Source organism: Sardina pilchardus, chromosome 21 (assembly GCF_963854185.1).
Source record: "Sardina pilchardus chromosome 21, fSarPil1.1, whole genome shotgun sequence".
NCBI lineage: Eukaryota > Metazoa > Chordata > Actinopteri > Clupeiformes > Clupeidae > Sardina > Sardina pilchardus.
In genome coordinates, this window is record NC_085014.1 from 19,304,944 (window position 1) to 19,322,024 (window position 17,081).

The 17,081-nt window shown below is 46.5% G+C and overlaps 3 protein-coding genes across 4 annotated transcripts; 2 read left to right on the plus strand and 1 right to left on the minus strand.

Annotated features, from left to right (window-relative positions):
• Positions 1-1,395: 1,395 nt before the first annotated feature.
• On the plus strand, positions 1,396-6,572 carry LOC134068579 (mushroom body large-type Kenyon cell-specific protein 1-like). The gene is made up of 5 exons (XM_062524261.1): positions 1,396-1,678; positions 2,245-2,332; positions 3,978-5,065; positions 5,439-6,244; positions 6,380-6,572. Exons 1-5 carry the CDS (start codon positions 1,667-1,669, stop codon positions 6,570-6,572), a joined length of 2,187 nt encoding a protein of 728 aa, XP_062380245.1. The 5' UTR covers positions 1,396-1,666.
• Positions 6,573-7,699: 1,127 nt separating this feature from the next.
• On the minus strand, positions 7,700-11,133 carry cryba1l1 (crystallin, beta A1, like 1). The gene is made up of 6 exons (XM_062524997.1): positions 11,051-11,133; positions 10,404-10,486; positions 9,942-10,060; positions 9,536-9,677; positions 8,785-8,927; positions 7,700-8,275 (listed from the first exon to the last, which is right to left on the minus strand). The coding sequence occupies exons 2-6, from the start codon at positions 10,476-10,478 to the stop codon at positions 8,128-8,130; spliced, it is 627 nt and encodes a 208-aa protein (XP_062380981.1). The 5' UTR covers positions 10,479-10,486; positions 11,051-11,133; the 3' UTR covers positions 7,700-8,127.
• Positions 8,494-14,311, plus strand: LOC134069128 (beta-crystallin B1-like). Of its 2 annotated transcripts, XM_062524995.1 has the most exons (8): positions 8,494-8,946; positions 9,936-10,109; positions 11,792-11,959; positions 12,368-12,462; positions 12,783-12,901; positions 13,088-13,220; positions 13,535-13,677; positions 13,978-14,311. In XM_062524995.1, the coding sequence occupies exons 4-8, from the start codon at positions 12,373-12,375 to the stop codon at positions 14,147-14,149; spliced, it is 657 nt and encodes a 218-aa protein (XP_062380979.1). In that variant the 5' UTR covers positions 8,494-8,946; positions 9,936-10,109; positions 11,792-11,959; positions 12,368-12,372; the 3' UTR covers positions 14,150-14,311. The 2 variants fall into 2 exon arrangements, with proteins under 2 accessions (XP_062380979.1, XP_062380980.1); XM_062524996.1 differs by lacking the exons at positions 8,494-8,946; positions 9,936-10,109 and having other exon boundaries at positions 11,784-11,959.
• The last annotated feature ends 2,770 nt before the right edge of the window (positions 14,312-17,081 follow it).

Below are 17,081 nucleotides of genomic sequence, written 5' to 3' on the forward strand. Positions count from 1 at the left end.
CAAAGAGTGCTGATTGATGATGATTACAACATACAAAGGGCAAATGATTGTTCCACCTTTTAAACAACACTCTCAGGATGTGGTTGCATCCTTATACTTATACACCTGAAAAGTGACACATTTCTAAGTTACACATACTGTGGAACAATCCATGACTGATTGGCCTTTCACTGCTGAATGCAGAGGAAGTTTAGTGGAAAAAAATAATCACAAAGAAACTGCTGGGATAAACAACACCTCCAGTGGCAGACAATGCCTGCCAACACATTAAGTTTACCATGCAGAAGATGTACTTGATACAAATAATGAATTTAATTAAATGCATGGCTCTTGAATTATTACTGTACACTGTGACAAATAAAAGTTGATACACTGTGAAAATGCTCCACCACCCAACCCATAACTTTGGCCTATGCCTAAGGATCTTAGTTTGGCAACATCATGTGTCCCAGTGTGTTAGTAAATTAAAAAAGGACCAGTTGCAATCATCAACGTCTTCACACCACCGCTAGCTACAGACCATTGTGCCATTAAACACCAAAACCAATATAAGTAGCCTACAGTCTTCACCTCGAGTTCTCAAGGTGCAATCAGTCTAGATGTCTGCTCAAAGAGCCTTACGGCTAGAGTCGGGGACAGTTTAACCTTTCTTCTAAAAATCTGCCAGCAGAGACACAGTATAGTGTGAAAAGGGCCCTGCTGCTGTTGCTGAAGCACTGTGGTGGGAGCTGTGAACGCAACTCCCTGCTGTTCTGTTAGGGTGTTGCATGCACCTGCATGTACAGTTTTATCAAAGTTTGTTGGGTTCATGGGTTGACACCAATGCCAATGTGCATGGAGACGGTGCAGACATACAACAGACCAGCCCATGTGTAGCCTACGGTAGCCTACATCTGCCAGTTTCAACCGTTAACACATTAAACACTGATCTATACCGACCTATTCTAGATGTTTTTATTCATGGCTGAGAAGTGGCTGAGAATGATTGAGCTCTGCCTCTGACAGTCAGTTTGGGTAGGCCTAACTGAAGCAGTTGTGTCCTGTGCACCATGTTATTTTTAGAAATTATATGGTGTTGTACTGAACATACTATAAATCCAGTGTTTTTTTCCCCTGTGTTCTGTGAAGCAAAGTGACTCTTGAAATAGCCTAGACTATGTGTGACATAATTATAATCTGTATTTTGGTGTAGCCTAGGCTACCTTTCACAACCCAATAATAAGTTTGTGAACCAACTGAATGGCAGGCTTAAAGAGATTATGACCTACACTATGATATTTTTAGTAGGCCTAGGCCTAAATTGACATCCTGATTGCAGATTGCATATTGCATCTTGCATCTAACTTTTTGCAAATAGATTTTTTTTTTTTTTTGCTTTTCAATTCGTTCATTCATTTAGTGCTACACGTGGAACATTTTGAAGCATTTGACCGTTTTATGCATTTCATGTGAGCTCTTCATGTTCTTGGAAGTGACAGCGCGGCAAGCATGACAAGCAAGCAAAGCCATGGGAGAAGTGTTCAGCTGGAGACATGATGTTTGTCAACTGACTCCTGCGATACTGCTAGACAAAACAAAGGTCACTCAAGGTTCAGATTAAGTTGACATTTGAAGTAAACCGCCCGCCAGGTTAGTCAAGCCTGAAGAAGGACATCGTAATTTCTGAATGAATAAATCGGTAAGAAAATATGCAGGCTAAGCAAACTTAGGCACATGTAGATAGCTTAGCCTAGCTACAGTATGTAGTAGAAACGGCTTTATTGCTTGTTGCCACTTCATAGCGGTAAAAGTTATGCATGCTAAGCCAGTGTGATACTAGCTTGTCATCGATGTTGAGGTCACAGATTAATGGATCACGAGCAGTCCACTGTTACTCAGTTCATTCAGTCAGTTTAATCATAGTTAAGTTATTGTTGAAGTGCTAGCATGGTATGGTTACGAATCGTCAAACTGTGCTATCAGTTTGGGTATTATCATTTCATAGCTGGCAAAAATGAAGATGACTTACATGTATGTGCCGATAAAGTCTAAATCTTCATTTGGTGTTTGTGTCCGGTTGAACAAATATAAGCCCTCTTTCAGACGGGTTTCCAGTAAAAAGCACTGCTCATCATCCGAAGTCTCTATCATTGCTTCTCTCACGCTCGCACACTTCTGTGCCGTCCCATCCCAGTGGCCTACACCTGCACACACCTCTATGACAAACACACTCTCATCCTCCATCTCTCTCTCTCTCTCCACCAGATGGGGATGTTTGAACAGCTGTTGCTGAGGGAGCTGCAGAGGCAACAGCACAGAGCTCAGTTCTGCGATACAGTCCTGCAGACACAGGGTAGGCCCATTAATGTACAACACTTGATATGAAATTTCTCTGACACACACACACAGAGATAGAGAGCAGTCATGCCAATAAACGGTTTGAATTTGTGTGTGAGAGAAACCCAACACAAATGTTCAAACACACAAAGACTACGTTCACCCCCAGACATAGTTGTACATATTTTTGACAGGTGTTTAGACAAGGCTGGGATTTTCAGTCTTATTTCTACATTTTAACACTTGAACTGATACAGTATGTAACTGTGGTGTAATAGATGGTAAAACAGGGTGGTAATGATAGTTGTTTCTCATGTATATTATAGCCTAGACTACTAGAGGTACTGAAATAGCAGGATGAGTTTGTTTTTGAGGTTTTAAACCAGTGGTGTGGTTTGGCATTTAACATTTATATTACAGGCAGTTTCTTCATAGCCTTACTCCAACATCTCTTCCTATCCCTGGACAAACTGCATCAGAAAAGATGTTGGAATAGGCCACCTCCCACCCCAGCAACAGCCTATTTCAGCTGCTGAATTCAGGCAAACGATTCAGGAGCATCATGTGCAACACAGAAAGACTCCTACAGTCTATCTACAATCTGTTAGGCTCCTGAATCAAGTAATGACATGTACAGTAGCCTACCTCCCCCATGAACTGCACTTTAAAGCCCTGATTTTTAAGGACTTAATTTCACTGCTTGTTGTAAGTCTATGACTATGCATGACAAATATAGAAACTTAAAACCGTTTCCCAGAAAAATGAGCAGCGCTAAGGCAGCTCAAATCCCCTCACTGTTGCTCTTGCATTTACAAGCAATCATTCTTCAGTCTTTTCTATCTTCTCTCTCTCTCTCCTCTCTCTCTCTCTCTCTCTCTCTCTCTCTGTAAGTGTCTCATGTTCTGTTCTGTGTGTACACTTGCACAACTCCAGTTCATAGGTCCACCCACTCCCTCAATCACGCTCTACTGTCCTTTCCTCTGTAGGCATCTACACACTGACTATGAAAGACATACAGTATGAAAGATGATGACTCATTGACAGCTCAGGGGGAATTTTTTTTTACATAGATCTCCGTTTCTCGAGATCACCCAGTATTGCATATAAAACAACACTCTGGGGGCATGAAGATGGGGTCTCATGAACATGCCCACAGAGTGTAGCACTTTAGCTGTTGGTTTCAGCAACTCGAAAACTGATATCTCGAGCCATCAAAACCGATATCTGTCTGGAAAAATTGCCGGAATTCCCCTTCTACTTTACAACTCTGAAATTCACAAAGAGACTTTGTCTGCATCTTTATACAGTATGCATTTTCAGCTTGATGCTCAGTGCCTTTTTGTTTCATTCATGTGCATTCATTCATTTGCTATTCATTCATAGCCAATAAGAAACTGACAGCTGACAGCGGGCTTGACTACGCGGCCTGCCAGAACTTAACGCAGAATGCTTGATGTTTTGATCCCACAGCTGATTAGATCTCTTCCCTTGATTAATAGAATGTTCATATTTAATTTGCATAACACACAGACTATCCACACTTTCCTTTGACAAATTTTCACGAATGCACATAGACCATGTGAATGAGTTGAATGTAAACCCAGCTTGCGACTGCCAACTATGATTGATCTTCCCTTGATCTATCCCTTGATCTCCTGCAGGTATCTCAGTGCCTGTCCACGGCTGTGTGCTGTCGGCCTTCAGCCCTCGGCTCTGCGAGTTTCTGTCCACTCTCCCAGCCCTCCCCGACGGAAAGAGCAGAGTAATCGAGCTCCAGGCTGTCGAGGCCTACACACTGCTCCGGCTGGTCAGTGCGCTGTACACAGGCACCGTGGAGGGCGAGAGGACAGACCTGCAGAAGGCCGCTGACGAACTGGGCATCACACTCCCTCCAGAGAAGATTGAGGAAGGAGAGGACGAGGAATCGCTGAAGGACGGGACGTTCGGGAAGAGAAGAGGATCTAAAGAGAGCGAGGGAAAGAGAGGAACTGAGAGAAGGGAGTTTAAGGATGCGGCGACGCAGATTGACTCTGACATCACTTCCTCCCAGTTCATGTATGAGAGGCTGAGCTTGGCAGAGTTCCCGTCTGACGTGCCTCCGGTTGGCCACATGAGTCAGTTCCCGTGGATTACAGACGGCTGCTTTCAAACGACCGCTGTCGAACACTCTCTCATGTCCCTCCCTGATGATGTCAGCACTGCTGAGGCAATGCCATCCACGATTGATGACGCCATGGTGTGTCAGCTGTTCAACCAGGCAGCTATTAGAGCCCCCGACACCTGCCCCGTCCTCCTCCTCCCCCCGCAAGATGACCAGCCAATCGAAACGGAGAGATTCTGCACGGGCGGTTCCAAAGGCGACAGCAGCGAAGGGGCATTGGTGGAGGGCTTCGAGCAGTTCGAGGGGAACATCCCAGATTTCATCAGCTACTTCCTGGGCTCGGCGGGGGGGCGTGGGAGACGAGGCCCGCGGGCGCGGAGGAGCCCGCGGAGGGCGAAAGGTGCGGAGAAGCGAGGCGGGGAGAGGGGCAGGCGACAGACGGACAAAGGGGACGAGGACAGGCAGGCCATCAAGAAGGTGGAGCGGCGCTTCCCGCTGAGAGAGGGACTCCCGGCGGTCCTCGCCTGGACGGGGGTCGGAGGCGGACGCATCGGACGGTCCCCGCGTCTGCCGACCAGGAAGAAGGCCCGGCCCAGATTATGTGCCAGGCAGAACAGCGCGCAAGGGAAAGGACCAGAGCCGAGTCAGGTATGCAGAGTGTGTGTGTGTGTGTGTGTGTGTGTGTGTGTTCATACCAGTACCATATCAGTATGAATGTCTGAGTGTGTTTCCATGTGAGGCTAATATGGTATTAGTATATGGTATTAATATGGTACTGCTCGAAGCCCTCCACCAATGCCCCTTCGCTGCCCGTGCAGAGTCTCTCCAGGTAATATGGTATTAGTTAATATGGTATTCGCACGTCGCCGGAGTTCTAAACCTCCACCTAGCCATTATTTCCATCGAACCGGTCATCTCGTCGGCCGTTATCCCTTACATAACTTGCATAAAGCACTGTCCTGCGGCTCATACGCAGGAAATTACTCTATGTGTGTTGTCATATCATGTTATGTGTTCACAGGACAAAGTCCCTGTTGTCAAAAAGCAGAGAGGGCGACCGCGGACTCGGCCCCCCCCTCTCGTCGCTCGCATGCCTCCCCCCGACATCGCCGCCTTGACCCCCACCCTCCCCCACCTGCCCCCGGCTCCATCCATGCTGCACACCCTGCCGCTCCCCTCTCCTACCCCCCCTCCCAGGTCCTTACTGGAACACCTCCTGTTCGAGTTGAACCAGCCCAGCGGAGCCGGAGAGACATACACTTCAGCTCCCAGAATGCTCTACCCATCTGGAAGCGCCCAGCAGCAGCAGCAGAAGCCGGACAGGAACAGAAGCTCCCAGCAGCAGCAGCAGCAGCAGCAGCAGCAGCAGCAGCCGGACAGGGAGGTCAGCGAGATGCTGGATCACCTGCTGCTGTCGCTGGAGCAGCCGTCGAACATGCGTCCGTACACCATCATCAAGGACCTGCAGCGGCGCGGCGGAGACGAGGCGAGAGGAGCCGCGCAAGCACGCACACACCTGCACCCGCGCGCCCCTCACCTGAGAGCACCGCCACCGAGACGCGCCTCCCCGTCCGCCACGCCGTACCGTCGCCACTGCCATCCCGCCGACCGCAAGACGGAAGGCAGCGGCCAGAAGAGGATCCTGGCGGAGATCGGCCTGGAGTCGGAGATGTTTGAGGAGCGGAGGATGACCAGGAATCAGGCCAAGCTTCTGCGGACGTCCTCGGCCACCAGCGAATGGGCCTCCAGCAGCAGCGCGGGGGGAGCAGGCGTTCCCGATCCGAAGCGTCGGCTGCCGGGGAAGAACATGAGAACACTGCGACTCAAGTTGCTCGGGAAGAGGAAGAGAGAGGAGACAGAGGAGGAGGAGGAGGAGGAAGAGGAGGAGGAGGAGGAGGAGGATGAAGACGAGCAGGGGAGGGAGACCACTCAGACATCCCCAAAGTCCACGGTGACCCCGAGGCCTCAGTCCCCATGCCAAGGCGAACCAGAAACAGAGACGCACCTCGGCCCCTCAACCACCCCGGCCATCGACTCGCTGGACAGAGCAGAATCCCTCCCCCCGACGGCTGAGCAGGACCAGACCACTGGGGGGCGCTGTGACCCTTTAGGAGCACCCTTAAGTTTGACGGAGACTGTGCAGTGCACAGGTTAGAAAACATTCTGTGACTTAGGTCAAAGGTCATGACACTCCACCACAGGTCAAAGGTGGATATTTGAAGACGTTTATGATGTAAGGGTTTGAGTTCACTTGAGTTCATCGAGTTCACTATAGTGTTGGTTTTGTTAGTCTGTATTTTAATGTTTTTGTAAGGTTCAAATTAAAATGTTTCTTTTAATACACACGCGTATGTATTTTTATTAGACTTGGCATGGATCATTGTTGTTGTTTGTTTACCTAAACTTGCTCTATGAACAGCCAGGATTCTCCTTCAGCCTTTCTGGTGTCCATTTTAAAAGGACAACTGGCATTGATGCTGGAGTGCCTTGGCCCCAGTAGGCTACAGCAGATCACCTACTGTGAGTTATTCCTCTGAATCATTTAAGAACTTCTAACCTGTTCTTCATAACAGAATGGGTGTCAGAAAATAGAATGGTCATCTCTGTCATGTTTGGAATGGCAGGCTGATGTGTTACAGTAAAGGTTAACAGAAAATGTAACTTGATATCCAATACAAGAACATTTAAGTTCATAACGTCAAATCTGTTGGTTTTGTATAAGTCTTTGTAGCCTACTGGCCTACCCTGGCCTGCATCAAACAGATCTGCTTACAGTAGGTCTGTCATATAGACTGTCCGAAGCTTATGTGCATTCTTTTATAGAATATTCATTTTTACTTTAAAAAAAATAGATGAAGCATAGACTTTGCATGCAACATATGCATGATTAGATGTCACCAGATTACTGTTTGGACACCAGTGTGAACAAGCCTGTTGCTTCTCATTAAGTAAAGTTTACCTCCATCTAGTGGATATTATTAGCTACTACATGTAGGAAATGATCCATTCTCAATCACTATTATACTGTTCATGACAACACACTAAATTTAATGCAAATCGATTTATTTCTATGTCTATCTCTACCAAGTAAGGAACTATACTCTCTGTGACTACAGGATGTATTATCACTTACACAAGATGGTCAAACACTTTTAATTCAAATCAGCTGACAAGGACAAACACAGGACACCACAAACATTTACAACCAGACAAACACACTCAATCTACACCCAATCACACACACACACACACACACACACACACTTAATGATAGCACAGAGCTGAAGTACTGAAGTGCACATAAGTTTATTTTTTCCATATTATGATTAGCTTCATAATGATCTCATCCCCCTGCACACCTAAACTGGACCAGCAGAGGGATGGGTCTCCACTGCCACGCCCCCACCCCTTGACAAATCACATAAAGGGGGGTGTGGTCTAGTCTGTACCGATTGGATGGAACCCTCTGTCAGAGTGGCTCAGTCGCGAGTGTGCGCGCGGGGCAAGGTTAGTCAGTTCCAGACGTCTTAACAGTATAGAAATGCAGGTGTGAATGAAGGTGGTTTCTTTTCTCTGCAAGGAGTAAAAAGACTGGCTTGGAGTAGCTGAATGAGTGTGATGAGTGTGTGTGTGTGTGTTTGTGTGTGTCTGTGTGTGTGTGGGGGGGGGTCTCAGTGGTGCTGGGCGGGTTTGCGGGCGTTGCGAGGTCCTTAATGCTGGATTCTGCGGATAGACTGGATCTGAGGGGTCTGACTGTGAGAGCCCCAGTTCCTCCAGTGCTGGTAGTCTCCACTGTGTCTCTCACACTCCATGATGTACTGTCTGCCTCTGTAGCCAGAGAACTCGTAACACACAAACCTGCAGAGGGGCAGAGCACAAGGGTGTGTGTGTGTGTGTGTGTGTGTGTGTGTGTGTGTGTGTGTGTGTGTGTGTGTGTGATGGAAAGGGGGATAAAAAGAAGAAATGCTCATGAGTACTGCATTTGTGGGCAAAGGTAGGAAGCATGAAGTCTTTGTTTGTAGATCTGCTGTGCCACATGTAGTAACTGGCTCTAAAACACACATGTTCCTAAAGGGCTTGAACTGTCTGTATAGTAACTATGTGATTAAACATTCATAAGAATATACTATACTTTTGTGATATAGAAACAATTCTAACACCAAACTTACTCAAGTACAGTACTGTGTGACAGCTAACTATTTTGAGCATGAACACAATTGAATTGCGATTGGATTAGGAAACTGAGAAATTGAAATTGAGTCAAAATTGTAACATTAGAATTAATTTTACATACAGTACATTCTATAGGGATAGAGGCCAGTGTGTTTGTGTGTGTGTGTGTGTGTGTGTGTGTGTTTCAGACTTACGCGCCACACTGCACGTGCATGGAGCCGACCTCAGTTCCACACCAGCCCATGGCCTGGAGAGAGGGGTAGTCATCACAGATCTCCACGCTGCGACCCAGGAAGTTCTCCTTCTCAAAGATCATCATGCGACTGCTCTGGTGAGACTGGGAGAGAGAGAGGGAGGTAAGTATTCATAACACACACACACACACACACACACACACACACACACACACACACACACACACACACACACACACACACACACACACACACACACACACACACACACTTATGGACAGAGACTTCTGCCGTAGAGCATACTACTGCTACTTTGTTAGGCCTGTTAGTCTGAGGGAGAATGTGCACAATCTTTAACTGAAAAGACAATACCATACCTAAATTAAGGCTGGAAGACAGTGACTTGCACACACTTCACCTTAAACATCACCACAGAACAAATAGACAAATTGAGCACACTATACTATCTGAAGAACACACACACATATGGGCTCCGAGTTGGACAAATGGTCTGAAATCCTCTCAGACTTTCACATGCTTTGCACATTAAGTGCATCAGCCACGTGTGCACATATGTATCCATGTGATGTGATGTCCGCTGTCATCTGTGTATTTTTTAATATTATATTTGTCACATTGATGATAGACAGACCCCCCCCCCCCCCCAGGAAGAATAGCTGCTGCTTTTCTAAATGATCTAAATGAAACACAAACAAGCAAACACAGACTCCAGACACATGCTGGTACTCACAGCGCAGTAGATGGGTCTCAAGGACATGAGCCTCTCTATGTGGTAGGACAGGTTTCCGCTGTAGGCGTCCCAGTGAGGGTACTCACCCCTCTCCAGGATGAACTGCTGGCCCTCGAAGTCGTGGTGCTCATAACCCACCCAGCTGCACACACACACACACACAGAGAGAGAGAGAGAGAGAGAGAGAGAGAGAAGCAAAGACATAGGGACACACAAAGAATTGAAAAGGAGGTGTTAATTCCATCAAGTCTCTCAAACAGGTGAATAATTTAAGAAATGTACAACTTCTGTCTCTCAAATACATGACACATGTAATATACTGTACTTCCGCACTTCCAAACATACTGTAAATACACACGGACACAATTGCATTTCCCTATTCCTCTCTCACACACACTAGACTCACGATCCACACTCCACGCGGATGGAGCGGATGTTGTCAAAGCCACAGTCCTGGATGTTGCAGCATTCCGAGGTGAACTCCTGGCACTTGCCCTGGAAGTGCTCCTGCTCGAACACGGTCACCTGTGACAAGACAGCGAGTGAGACCAAAGCCGTGAGTGTTCCTGTTCCTGTGAGTATACGTCTTCATCTGGATGAGCTAATTGCCTGTGCACTTTTAGTGAGTTCATTCGGCTGGGAAGTGGGAAGGTTCCCACTTCTAAACTCCCCACTTCAGAAGTGAGAGCGTTCACTATGTTGAGTGATGTCAAAGCGTTCTCCTGGGAGCTCTCCAAAAGCCCCCACTTCAAACTGGGAAGTTCCCAGTTCAGGTGTGACGTACACTCCACTAAACTCTAGCATCCTCCCACTTCCCAGTTGCTCATGAACCCACCATAAAGCCTGTGCTCTTAGTACTGTATGTTACCTTGAAAAAGGGGGCCATTCCCATGCCGGATTGCATCATTGGCTGCATCATCGACGAACGAGTGAATCTGTACATCTTTAAACCTAAGAGAGAAAACGAGTGAGTTAGAGATCAAGGGACATGACGTACTAATGAACTGACGATTATGATTATGTTTTACTCCAGTTCAAAATGTATGACAGCATGTCACGGGTCATTATACAACACTTTGTAACTTGTTTTTTGAAACATACAGTATGAATTGATAATAATATTATTATTATTGTTATTATTATTATTCTGACTCTCCATGAAGATTTTCTGTGTTGCTATAGCCATTTGGACCTATGGGTTTGCCCTCCATCCATCTGTTTTTCTCTTGTCTCTCTCTCCTCACCATAGCTACACCTTATGAACATATTGTTCATTTTGGTTGTTGTAGTTAAAGTCAATGCTGATCTGACACAGTTATATATATATATTTTGTTAAGGTTTACAAAACTTTCTGATTTGCTGTGAATTGTGGCGGCCATTGAGTGACTTCGTTTGTGTAGAAACACCAATTCCGTTTGTTGGCTTGTGTCAGTCAGTGAGTATCCGCGACTATCCGGTCCGGCGTTTTTTTTTTTTTTGGCGGAGAAGGTAAAGTCAAGTGTCTGGCACCTTACCGTACTGGCCGTCACTGACTCGCAGAACTTGGAAGTGGCACGCGCCTGAACGCCTGTCTCGCGTGGAGCTTTGAGAGGACCTGGCGCTTCGGTTTTATATCAACTGCCTGCCGGCCGCGCGCCCCTCGGGCTCCGCTCGCGGCGAGCGCGCGTCGGGGTCGGAGCCGCGCGCGACACCCCGTTCCTCTTCTTTCGAGCCGACCCGTTTGCGCGTGCCCCGGTGTCCGCTCTCTCCGCCGCAGAGAGGGCTACACGCCAGGTCAGCACATACTCGCGTGGCCCCATAGCGGCTTTCAGAGTGGGCGGGTGGTTCTGAATGGGCCAGGGGGAGAGGTACAAAGACAGTGACTTTAGTTGAACTGCTGACCCCTGCAAAACACAGTGTCCCCGGGATTAACCTCAGCAGGCTCAGTGTGTGTGCGAGTGTGTGTGGTGGGCGGGGGGGGGTGGGGGGGGGGGGGGGGTGTTCGTGTGTGCATGCGGGTGTGTTCCAGAGCAGTGTTTGAAAACAATAAGAGACACACAAACACTTGACAAAAGGGCGCTAACACCCTGGGTGTGTGCCACACTTCAGTCATGTGATTCTACGTCATGTAACATTTGTGTGTCTGAGTGGTATGGACCAACCATTCACTCTCTCCCTCTCTCTCTCTCTCTCTCTCCCTCTCCTTCCCTACTCTTTCTCTCTTTCTGTCACTCTCCCTCTCTCTCTCTCTCTCTCTCTTTCTCTGTTCCCCTCAGCCTCTGATGATGTTGTGTTTCTATTCTCTGGTTGGTGGACAGCTGTGCGGTCAGCAGGTCTTTTTGTGGCGGCGTAATCCAGCTCTGCCCTGCGCCAGACTATAAAAGCGTGCCACGAGCCCCAGCACACACACACTCTCAGAGTGGACACCGTCGCTGAGCACACAGGTAAGGTCACGCAGCTCGTCCTCATCACACACACACACACACACACACACACACATAGAGACACGGGCTCACTGGCCAGCTTCATTGGTGCATCACCTCTACTGGGATAGTAGTTTCCCTCTGTCATAAAATCCTCACTTTCACACTCAAAAAAATATCTTAAAAATCACATTTTATTCACATTACTGTCGAATGCATCCCCCCTGGTCCACCACTAATACTCACCAAGAACACTTGAGGCAGTAAACCAAAGTTCTGCACCAAAAGTGTTCTTTTTCCCCTCAACGTCTCTGCGTCTCCTGTGTAGTTAACTGTGTATTAAACACCCTCATTCTCCCTCTCCCTCTCTTTCCTTCCTTTCCTCCCTCTCTCTCTCTCGCTTTCTCTTTCTCTCTCTTCCCCTCTCAGGCATCATGTCTTCCGATAAGTCTAAAACTGCCTCCCAGACCGACGGGAAGGCTGCCCAGAGCAAGACCGCTGAGATGGGCATGATGTCCTACAAGGTAAACTCACACACCCACACACACACACACACTCACATACCCACCCACACACACACACACACACACACACACACACACACACACACACACACACACACACACACACACACACACACACAAGTGGGCAGTCACACACACTTACAGTCTTATAGGTTCTGACTGTTTCATTGTATAGAACTTGATCTTGGTCTTGGTCAACTGTTGCTAGAAAGGAAATATTCACACTTACACTGAATGTGGTGTAAATGTTGATGTACTCCTTTGGTTTATATGAAGCCACGTGCAGCACGCCGTTAATGATTCTGACGTCTTCCTCTCAGATGTTCGTGTTTGACCAGGAGAACTTCCAGGGCCGCATGATCGAGATCAGCGCCGAGTGCATGAACGTGTGCGACATGGGCATGGACAGAGTGCGCTCACTACGTGTGGAGTGTGGGCCGTAAGTGTGACTCCATTTTGGTTCCTGTGCTATTTCGTAGCATATTATGTTTGTATTTGACCAGTAAAAGTGGTCAACACTCTGTATACTTGCGAGAGTGTGTGTATGTGTGTGTGTGTGTGTGTGTGTGTGTGTGTGTGTGTGTGTGTGTGTAAGTGGACTCACGTGTGCACTGTCCCTCTGTAGTTTCGTGGGCTTTGAGCAGATGAACTTCTGCGGTGAGATGTACATCCTGGAGAAGGGAGAGTACCCTCGCTGGGACTCTTGGAGCAACTGCCAGAAGAACGACTACCTGCTGTCCTTCAGACCCATCAGAATGGTGAGGACAGGCCTCTATCATTCCGATGGTTTGCTTTCTTTCTTGCTTCTTTCTTTCTCTCTTGCACCATATTCTTCTCGTTGTCTTCTTGCTCCACTTGAAAGCTAAAGTTGACTGGTGTTTAGCAGACACTTTTATCCAAAGTGACACAGAATCAAACCCAGTCAGTTTTCGTCCCTCATCTTACACACAGGGCTCCAAGCTGAAAAAGAGACATGATTTTTTTTTGTCTAACTAGTATCTTAATGACGAGAGGAAATAGTGACTCTGACTGACCCAACGCATTCTCTCCTGTTTTTTTGTGTCTCCGTTAGGACCCTGAGAAGCACAAGATCTGCCTGTACGAGGTCGGAGAGTTCAAGGGTCGCAAGATGGAGATCATGGACGACGACGTCCCCAGTCTCTCCTCCTACGGCTTCACCGACAGAGTCGGCAGCATCATCGTCAGCTGTGGAACGTAAGTGTTGCCTTGGAGACCACATTCGGTTCCCATGGCAATGGGATTGTTTGCTTGAGTCACAAAGGACCATTGTGTATCTGTCTTGGTGTTTAAAAAAAGGAATCATCTGTGTAATTATGTGTGTCTGTGAGCGTATTTTTCATGCCATCTGGAAGCAAATTGTGTGGATCTGAGCAAAACCCAGAATGCAAATAAGTATCCGCACATGTGGAGCGTACTGTAAGCCATGTGTCACTTATGTGTACGTTTGCGCTAGCAAAGCTCTGACCTCCCACCCAATTGGCTTTTTGCTTGCAGCTTTGTGGGCTACCAGTTCCCTGGATACCGTGGCAGCCAGTTCCTGCTGGAGAAGGGCGACTACAGACACTTTAACGAGTTCGGCGCCCGCTGCCCTCAACTCCAGTCCGTGCGTCGTATTCGCGACATGCAGTGGCACCCACACGGCTGCTACACCATGGCTAGCAAGTGAATGCCCAGCCAGGAGCGAAAGAGGAGGATCGGAAAGGAGGGAGAGGGGCGGAGAAGGAAGGAGAGAAGAAGAGACGTCTGAGGCCGTGCCTCTGGCCCTTCTCTGAGACGGGAGCAGAGCGGAGCGGAACATTCCACCTGGGGATTCCATGGGGGGGAGGAAAGGGAGGAGTGGCAGGGGAGGGGGGGAGGGGGAAATGGAGTCTCCGTGTGTGTGGTTTGAGTTGCGCAGGACTGCCTGTCTCCGTGACCGTCTGCTCTCATTCAGGCCAACGCGAAAACCGGCTCGCGCCCCCCTGAACAGCGAAGTCCATCCCCGCGTCTCCTCTCTCTCTCTCTCTCTCTCTCTGCTCTTCTCTTTCTCTCCTGCGCTCCTGTGGCTCTTTAATTTCCTTCCATTTTTTGTCACTTTTTGTTCTCTTATTATTATTTTTTTTTTTTTCGCCTGCCCCCCTTCAAATCATGTCCCTTCCCCCAGGAGAATGGAGAGCACGGGAGAGAGGAGGCAGGTGTTACAGACGGACCTCCTGAGCCCAGCTTTTCTCACTCCAACACTGCTGTACAGAATCCTGGCCACCTTTTAAATAAAATCCCAAATGCTTGATTTGAAAAAAAAAGATCATGTGTGTCAGTGATTGTGAATGTGTGAATATAGTGCACACATGCATTTGAAAGCTTTGCCAATAGTTTAGTTAGTTGATATTAGCTTGCCATATCTCTGCTTAATGAAAACATTAAGTGGTCAACCAAAGTGAATGAGATAAATGCTTGTTTTGGAAAGCTTGGCTATCACAACAAAGTCAAAGCCATTGAATCACTTGCTACCCTATTGCGTTTCACCAGCTAAGATGTCTACCCATCTTGAATGCACTAGGATACACAACCAACAGGGTGCTTATATACCACCTTACTTACTAAATAAAATCCAGTTTACTTAGAGTTGCAGTTATTAAGTTGACTCATTTTTAATGTGAATAAGGTTTCCAAGTGGAACATTAAGTTAAGTTAATTTGCTCTGGAGGAAGGTGAATAAAAAGGATTTATGAGGCAATTACAACCACCAGGAGTGTCATTATCTAAGATGGGACATAGATTGGAATTTAGATGCGTAATGGATTTAGTCTCAGACCAACGAGTCGGACCTCATAAACAAGAAGGGTGAGCAGTTTAAATGTGAAGGAGTCATCAACTGCTGTTCACAGATCCAAATTGGATTGATCTGAGCAACATTTAATTATCTAAACCCCCTTGAGTGTAGAAAATAAATGGTCCAAACCAGCTAAAATGAGAAAAGGAATTCAAAATGGTGACTAATGAACAAGTAAACAAAATGGCCACTGACAATTCACTATCATAAGCATGTATGACTACATATTTTATGTATTTTATTTTATTGTATAATACAATAATACATGGGCTGTTAGTTCTTGTGCATGTTTTGTTTTGATGTGGATAAAGGAATGTACCTCTGTATGGAAACTCTGTATCATATCAGAAGGTACCTTCCAGTTACACACCAATCATTGATCCTTCCATCAGATACTTTATAAATGTATTAAATAGTTGTTTTGCTATATTGGATAGAGCTATGTAGCCTACATCTACTTACATTTACAAATGTGTGATTTTAAAACATGTTCTAGCTGTTGAACCCTTATTTGTTTACGATCAAGACTGATCATACAGTATGCTGATGGAGCTGCCAACTGCACCAGTTTACTGGTGTGGTCTCCCTTCATGCTGGACTTTTTGTGACCTTTACGGGCGGTGGACCTCCACCTGTCGGCACGGATGTTGTCTCCACAACCCCTGCAGTTCTCCTGCAGGCACCATGGGAAGCATCTGTAATCGTGCACCATCTTCCCATACTGCATATGCATGAGGGTTAGGGCCATCTGTCATTTTCGGTTGGATTGGTTGATTTAAGAGTGTAAACTGCTTAAGTAACTGTGCTTATTTATTTATTTATTTTTAAACATGTCATTTACACTCTTAAAAAAAGTGCTTTATAATCAAAAATGGTTCTTTAGACCATTTTGAATGGTTCATCAAAGGAACCCAAGGTACCTAAAATGTACACCGTACTAAGGATTCTTAGATATACTTTATTCATTCACAAGGGGAAATTGCAGAAGCCAAGAACCCCTTTGTTAAAGAGTGTATTATCTTGGGAAAGAATGTGAAGTTTTACTGAAGGTACGTAGACATGTGCTCCATGATTGGACTTCAAAATAGTATTTGTCACGGAATGGTCTTATGGGCATATATTACTCACTGTCTGTCACCCTCATAATTTTGGTGGATCTAAATGACTCAACCTGACCCACTCCCCATCCGGCAGCCCCTGCAAGCAACTTCAGTCACCTCTCATTGAGCACATGCGCCAGGGCTCAACATTAGCTTTTAAAAGTGGTTGCCAACTGGGCAACCAGGCATGAGGTTTTGGTTGCCAAATACAAAAAAATGGTTGCCCCATTATAAAAGGCCTGTTGTTTTTCTCTGTGCACTAAAACTTTGCACTAAGACTTTAATGTCTTGGATACACACTACAGTATGTTTAATGTGGTGTGTAGGGCTAATTGAGTGCACATTGGTTGTGTGTACAGTAGGTGTAATTGAGTGCCTGTCACTTTAAGAAATACGTGGGGAGAGTAATTAGCTAACACAGTCTAGTTGCGCATAACGCATACGGATGCAATCAGAGGTGCAATTCATTGTTTTCTGTATCATTAGATTAAATACATTTTCGAAAATATAACAAGTCGAAGACAATCTTTTTGGGATCATAGAAGAGATAAGTGTCTTCTAATGTTCATTAATGATTTCAGTGACCACTACGAATGACATGACCTGATAGCGGCATGGCAGGAGCTCTCTCCAGATGTAAAAGTTTGCCAAGGTTGCGTAGCTTTCTAAATGAACCCAAAATTGCC